This window comes from Gasterosteus aculeatus, chromosome 20 (genome assembly GCF_964276395.1).
Source record: "Gasterosteus aculeatus chromosome 20, fGasAcu3.hap1.1, whole genome shotgun sequence".
Lineage (NCBI taxonomy): Eukaryota > Metazoa > Chordata > Actinopteri > Perciformes > Gasterosteidae > Gasterosteus > Gasterosteus aculeatus.
This window is the reverse complement of record NC_135707.1, coordinates 6,016,991-6,024,326: the sequence shown is the minus strand read 5'-3', so window position 1 is coordinate 6,024,326 and position 7,336 is coordinate 6,016,991. Positions and strand designations below refer to the sequence as shown.

The 7,336-nt window shown below is 39.9% G+C and overlaps 1 protein-coding gene across 7 annotated transcripts; it reads left to right on the top strand.

Annotated features, from left to right (window-relative positions):
• The first annotated feature begins 2,139 nt into the window (after positions 1-2,139).
• Positions 2,140-6,884, top strand: LOC120810303 (myelin-associated glycoprotein-like). 7 transcript variants are annotated; one of them, XR_013453633.1, is made up of 10 exons: positions 2,142-2,278; positions 2,894-2,980; positions 3,162-3,530; positions 3,623-3,919; positions 4,231-4,488; positions 4,578-4,835; positions 5,092-5,166; positions 5,353-5,646; positions 5,732-5,812; positions 6,258-6,884. XR_013453633.1 is itself a non-coding variant. In XM_078094717.1 (9 exons), the coding sequence occupies exons 2-9, from the start codon at positions 2,935-2,937 to the stop codon at positions 6,293-6,295; spliced, it is 1,641 nt and encodes a 546-aa protein (XP_077950843.1). In that variant the 5' UTR covers positions 2,140-2,278; positions 2,912-2,934; the 3' UTR covers positions 6,296-6,884. The 7 variants fall into 7 exon arrangements, 6 of the variants coding, with proteins under 6 accessions (XP_077950843.1, XP_077950840.1, XP_077950844.1 ...); XM_078094717.1 differs by lacking the exon at positions 5,092-5,166 and having other exon boundaries at positions 2,140-2,278; positions 2,912-2,980; XM_078094714.1 differs by lacking the exon at positions 5,092-5,166.
• Positions 6,885-7,336: the final 452 nt, after the last annotated feature.

Below are 7,336 nucleotides of genomic sequence, written 5' to 3'. Positions count from 1 at the left end.
CTATTCTTCTACTTGAGTAATGAATGTGAATGAGAACGTCGGCATATTTAGCATCAAATAATACATTTTTTAATTATCCAGAGAAATTTTTATGTACATTTTTTAATCGCTCTGTACAGAGGTGGCATTCAGAATGTATTTACTTACAGAAAAACATGAACCGCTCCACAGGACAGTCACGTGAAAAAGAACGAACTTCACTTGCTGTTTCCCTCGTCACAGTACACTAGCTGTCTCAAGAGTACAGCGCCTTCTAGTGGCTTTAGGTGTGAACATCATTTTCCCACTGAGCTACACACATATATTTATATATATATGACTCTGAAATGATATGTCACACATTAACTTTAATCAGTGATTGGCTAACGGCAACATATTGTGGTGGAGGTTTGACCGAACGCAAATGTTTACAATCAAGCAACTGCCCCGAAATCGGTACAGGGGGGATCCTGGCCAGAGCTTCTATAATGTACAAAGACATAGAATCAGTACTGACATGTACAGAGAGGGGTTTGTCACTATGGGGGACTTTCTAAGTCAAAGGAGATTTTACTATTTCACTCTTAGAAAAATGCAAAAGATGGAACTAACTTTGTTTTAATTTGTCTTTTAGCCAAATATCTTATTTTCAAAATTTGTTGGTAGTAGTTATTCAGGGTTCTAAAATCTAGCTTGTTAAAAAAAACATACCAAAATGCACACTGGCAACTTTCTCCGGTAAAGCATTTATACTTTGCAAACAATGCATGTTAAGTTTTGTTTTATTCTTTTCCTCTTTATTTAGATAGTTGAATAGTTTTGAAGAACTGGGTTTGTTACAAAGTGGGTTTGTATGTGGAAGTCATTTGTGTTACTGTGCTGGTTGCCGCTCGCCATGCAAATCTTTAAAGAGATCACCGGCCTGTTTGTCACTGAACCTTCCGTGCTGATAAAACCTTTAATCAGCTGCGTAAAATCAAGTATCAGTATTACATTTACTGATCAAACCCCTCTTGATAGCTGAGAAGCTCATCGGGGTCTCACTCCCCTCCATCAAAGACAGCTACAAAAAAACACTGAAGCATTCGGGCCCTCACGACCAGACTGTGTACCAGCTTCTTCCCCCAAGCCATCAGACTCCTCAATACTCAGAGACTGGGTTGACACACACACACACACACACACACACACACACACACACACACACACACACACACACACACACACACACACACACGTCCTGAGTTGCACTTTATTAACTGTCACTTTATAACTGTCTGCTACCACGAATAACACTATCCCTTAGTATGTAATGTTCATGTTTTTAGAAACTGTCATCTTTTTGTACTATTGTGTACAGTATTTTACGGCACTTGTCTGCACGTGGATTGTATATAGTTATTTTGTAACGGTATTTAGATGTCTATCCCTGTGTTTGTCCTATGTTGTTTTTATGTAGTACCATGGTCCTGGAGGAATGTTGTCTCGTTTTGCTCTGTGTTGTAATCACTGTATATGGTTGAACGACAATAAAAAACTACTTGACTTGACTCTTCATTTGATCAATAATCAGTGGAGAGAAGCTATATAAGTTGTTGTCGGCTGTTAAAAATGATAAACAATACAAACATCGGCAATCACAAAACAAACGTTTTTCCAGTAATTTCCATCCTAACATTCAACATTTACTAGTTATTATATCAAATGGAGTTTTAACCAAATATGTTATTGCCCATTCTTCTGAGAAATTAGGAATGTTTGCTTTGTTTTGTTAATGTTTTAGTTTAAAAAAACAAAACTTTTTTATTCCTCCAGAAATACGAGAGAACAAACTGATCCAACACACTCTGACATTGGTGTCGACTTCTTTCTTAATGTGTGAACGTTGCCGCAACAGTCGAGCAATATTTCTATGACACTATTCTTTTCCTTCGATTTAGATTGAATATTAGCAATGTGTTATCTTTATCCTCGTCTTACTTACCTTCTACTACCTTTAAAAACAATGCATATTGAGTTTTGTTTTTACTCTCTTCCTCTTTATTTGGACAGACAAAATATTTTCAAGAACAAGTGGGTTTGTATGTGGAAGTAACTTGTGTTATTGTGCTGGTTGCCACTCCCCATGGAACCACCCCACACTTTAATACTGATGAAACCTTTATTTAGCTGCGCAGAATCAAGTATCAGTGTTTTATATACTGATCAAGTCAGGAGTTTTCTATTTAAATTTGCGATGCGTTGTTTTTTTTCAAAAAAGTAAAGACATCGTATGCTGATCATCGTCATTGGCATTAAGGTAAGAACTAGATTTCAGAAAACTCAAATGATTGAAAGCTGTAAAAATGTTTGTTCTTTCTTGTTTGTTGATCCAGTAGATCTGTATAAGAACTCAAGGACGTACAATCTAATTTAAGTATTTTTATTTTAAAGTTTCATTTTAAAGTTGCACATTCTTTAAATATTTAACATTCACTAGATTTGCATTAATATGATTTATTCATGTATTCTCTACCAATTCTTTTTCAGATCACGCTATGCAACACAGTACAAAAAAGACAGATCATTACAGTAAACTAAAATACAAATAGCAGTTCTGGTAAGAGGTAGTTGGTTGATGTGTTAAGAGATGCCGTATCGTTAGAAAATATATCCCTGTTTACCTCCTCAGTTGATCAATAGTCAGTATAGAGAAGCTATAAAAGTTCTCTGCTGTTACAATGATAAACAATAAAAACACCAGGAATCACAAAACAAAAATTGCAAGCAGAGATTGTTTGAGAAACTCTTTTTGTTTGTGTGATTATCAAATGAATTTGATTTCCAGTGTAAAAAACATTTATTGTGCATCACCTTGCTGATATTGTGATGGTAAAACAGACATTAGAGATGAATAGATCTCCTTTGTGTGCAGCACAGCATCTCTCTGTAGGCGCATCGACCTGACAGGAAAGCATGGCAGGTGCTGCCCAGCTTCTCCTGCTGTGCTGCCTCCTGCAAGGTAGAGTTTCACACATTTAAATGCTTTTAATGTGGTTTAATGAAAGTGCTCACAAATAGTGAAAAAAATGTTTTGATTGTTTAATTTTTCCTTTTAATCATTTATTGGGACATTTACTGAGCTACTTGATTTTTTTTGTTAAAGATTGCAGGAATTTATGTTACTGCGATTGTTTTATCAGGTAGTTTATGCCAGAACTGGGCAAGCTTCATGCCTCAGAGCCTGGAGGGACTCAGTGGGTCCTGTGTGATGATCCCCTGCACTTTCAGCCTTATCCCAACATTTAATGAATACCTGAATGATACCTGTGTAGCCATTTGGAACACAGACGGGCCGTTTGGTCAAACGGTGTTCAACTCTGGTCTCACTGGACAAAGTACAAACGCAAACACTCTGCAAGGAAACCTGACGGGAAACCTGCGTGCAAAGAATTGCACCACCGTCTTCCACAACATGTCGCTAAAAGATAATAACACATATTACTTCAGAGTGCAGTGTAACAACGACTTGAAGTACAGCTTTCCAACAAACGTCCAGATCACCATCACAGGTTTGTGTAACACCCTGTTACTCTCACATATGTAAAACTGACATCCTCAGGTTTCTCTCTTGACGTTTTCCTGTTGTTTTTTCACTCCTCAGATTCACTTCCTAAACCGGCCATAACTCCACCCCCGGTCGAGGTGGAGGAAGGAGATCCAGTGAGGTTGGAGTGCTCGGCTGTAGCTCCCTGCCTCCTTCTTCCCCCGGCTCTCACTTGGACCCCTGCTATCGGCGACGTTAAGGAGAACCAACAAAGTGCATCCGTGACCTCCGTTCTGAACTTCACTGCTTCCCGCCTCCACAACGGACAGAGGTTACAGTGCTCTGCTCTCTACAGACGACAGGCTGGACACAGTGACCTTCAGTATGAAAATAATCTGACCCTCCACATTCTTTGTGAGTACGATTCTGCTGCTTAAAATGTTTTGTTATGTCTTATTCATATAAGATAACATGTAAAAAGCCCATCGTCTTTTCACATCTTCATCTCAGCTTGTTGAAGTAAGGTGCATTGGGTTGTTGGGGATATTTTTATTTTATGGAGTATTTAATTTTGTGTTTAGCACTAGATGAGAAGATTCATACCTCCGTCATATCACTCATGAATAAGAAGTTTGAGCAGCAGCTGGTTATCGTTGTCCCAAGGAAACAAAATCCATCTACCAGCAGGTCTTGAGCTCAGTAGATTTGCTAAAATCCTCTTCCAGATCCTCCAAACAACACGTCAGTCAGCCACTCGGGTCCCGTGATAGAGGGCACCTCGGTCAACTTGACCTGCAGCACCGACGCAAATCCGGCCGTGGACGAGTTCACCTGGTACAAAGTGGATGGAGGTCAGGTGGTGGCAGTGGGTTTCCACGCTTTGCTCTCCACTAACGTCTCAGAGACGGACAGCAGGTTCTTCTGCCAAGTCAGTAACAGATATGGAAGCCAGAACTCGTCCACCGCTCAGATAGACGTACAGTGTGAGTCAGAGTGCGACAGAAACACAGATGGCAAATATCCACCGTCAACATGGACTGAACACATACGTGTGCGTGCTTTTTTTGTACAGTTCCTCCCAAGGGAACTACAGTCATTGTCCAACCCGACGGTCCCATACTGGAGGGCGTCTCCGTTTCTCTGCTCTGTAAGAGCCGTGCGAACCCCCCCGTGACCAACTACACCTGGTACAAAGATGATGATGAGGAGGAGCCTGGGTCGAGCTTGAAACTGGGCGCCGTGGACCCGAGCCACAGCGGTCACTACCGCTGTAAGGCCAGAAACGATCTGGGGGAGGATCAGTCAGCAGCGATCCAGCTGGACATTCAGTGTGAGTTGATTTTACACAGCAAAGACTTTGAATTACACATGAGTGTACGTTTCCAGTGGATTCATGTGCTGAATGTAGATCTGCTGTTCTGAAGCCAAGACTCAGTCAGTATCTGGACAGTATTGATGTGAGGTTTTGTTGGGATATGTTCATTATGTCCTCAGTTGTGGTGATGGTGTAGTACAGTGCTGAGCTGTGTTGTGCATGAGCCACAAGGGGGCACTCGTTTGCATTGCTGTTTTGTTTGTCCCAAAAGGTTTTGCCGTTTTATATGAAGAAGTAATGAAGGCCGTCTGACCGTGAGACTGATGTGTCAGCGGCAGCTCGTAAAGTAAATATGCCGAAGACGGCTCATCTGAATCGTCCGCTCTTTTACTCCAAATGCAACGTTAGCTGCAAGAATGCGAGTAACGCAACTCAACAGGTTTATTTATCCGTTGTTAAATTTAATTATTTAATTCTCCCAGTAAGTTTCACCAAGCATGCACAAAAAGGCCAATTATCTTCTGTGTCTCAGTTGCTCCACAGATTCTGCCTTCTTCACGCTGTGTCAGCATTGGTTCCCTGACACGATGTGACTGTAACAGCCAGGGGAACCCTCCTCCCTCCCTTTTTTGGGAACTGCCTGGGAAGGCTGTCGATCACTCTGTCATCCCAACCAGGGAAGTTCCCCTTGGGAGTTTGGTTATGTGGAGCCAAATCACCGTGAACTATTTGGACGAAGACGTGCTCTCTCTAGTCTGCCTTAGTAACAACTCTGTGGGCTCTGATCGCTTCGTATTCAGCGTGTCCTCCACCAACACTACGCCAGGTACAGAGATATGAGGATGTTTTACTTTGTATAATATGTCTCTCTCTGGTTTTACTGACTCATATAAACTGTGGGGACTTTTCAGGCTTCCATCCTTTGTCTCTGTTCTTTGGCTCTTTGGTGGGAGCCATCGGGACGCTGCTGATGTGTTTACTATTCTTTTCAGGTGAGGTTAATGCTAAACCCTCCAAAGAGACAAATTGGTGGTTGTTGTCACTTGGAGGCTGCTTTGAAATAGCATTGCATAACCATTGCTGCCAACGTGAGACTTACTTAAATTACTCCACATAAACTATTGCTTATTTGTTTTGAAAAAAAAAAATAAGCCTGGAAGCCTTCAATTAAAAAGTTTCAGTCATAGCCATAGTATGCAGTAAAAACGTCATAGTGTAACATGCTGTAAACAACATACACTATTCTTGCATATTTTCTTGATGCACCGCCTGTCTTTCCTCTCCCGTGGGGATCTGGTAGCCGGAAGTAAACCAAGAAGTGTAATGTAAAAATAAACGGTTGTTTTAAATGGAGGTTTTGTAATCCAGCTGGGTCTAAGTGTGTAACGACTATCCCCTCTTCTCCATTACTGAAGCAGCCCTCTTGTTTTCTTCTAGACCAGCTCATCAAAAAAGCATGTGAGCTATGGAAATAAATAGGAATGAAAGAAGCAATAGAGGACACACAAGGGAGGAAGAGACGGAGGCTGACAACGGAACAGGACTTTATCGTATCAGCAGAGCTGTGGAGATAGAAACCACACTGCAGGCCTCCTTATACAACGTGAGTAATGCCTCACACTCGCGGCTTCAAGCTTAGCTCTCAACTTTTTGCCTTTTTATTTCATTATCTCGTGTCTCTTTGCTGAAAAATGCACAGAAGAAGCATAGAAATGAAAAACATTTAGTGTTCCACCATCCAACAGTAAACGCTGCCTGTAAAGTCACTGCTGATGCTTTTCTACGTCTCTCACTTCAATAGAGTCACATTTGTCATGCTACTGTTTACATTTATTATCTTTTGTCTTAGAGCTCACTTGAGTTATTAATTATCTGTATTCTTGAGGAGAGTCGTTTTTTTTCAACTTTTTGAAATGTTTTCTTCATTATTAATTGTGCTTGTTATGTTTAAATAACTTGTTTTAAATAGCTTGTTTCTTTCGAAACAAGCCTCGGTAACGTTTAAAGCCATTTCATCATGTGCTAATCACCAATTTGGGTATGTAAATAAATATTTAAAATATGAACAACTGCCCATGCATTCTTTCTTTCATGATCCAGTATTCAGAACAAATTGAATTTGGACATTCATATTTAAGTTGCCACAGCTTAAAATGTAGCTCATAACAGTAAACACTTTTATACCTGTTTTATACTTTTGTACTCTTCAAATTTTCTATGTAGTAGTATAGAATATTGAAAAAATGTTTAACCCCCAAAATCCAATTACAGGACCTCAAAGTACGTTTTAAAAAGACTTAATAGCGTGTTGATAAAAACTCAAAGAATTCATAGTAAAGGTGAAAGTCATAGTGTGGCATAACAATAAAGTAAACTACAGCATGTTGAAAACCATTGAAAGCCAATGTATGGCATATTGAAAAAAACTCACATAGTATTTAAAAGAAGTCTGGTATAGTATGTCAAAAAAAGTAATGAAGACATTTGGGTGAAGTGTGTTTATAAATAGTCATAAA

Excerpts from the sequence above, each read along its gene's own strand:
- LOC120810303 (XM_078094717.1), top strand. The coding sequence starts at position 2,935 with ATGGCAGGTGCTGCCCAGCTTCTCCTGCTGTGCTGCCTCCTGCAAG. Across the intron at positions 2,981-3,161 it reads GCTGTGCTGCCTCCTGCAAG|GTAGTTTATGCCAGAACTGG; the intron begins GTAGAGTTTCAC and ends TTGTTTTATCAG. Across the intron at positions 5,813-6,257 it reads GTGTTTACTATTCTTTTCAG|ACCAGCTCATCAAAAAAGCA; the intron begins GTGAGGTTAATG and ends GTTTTCTTCTAG.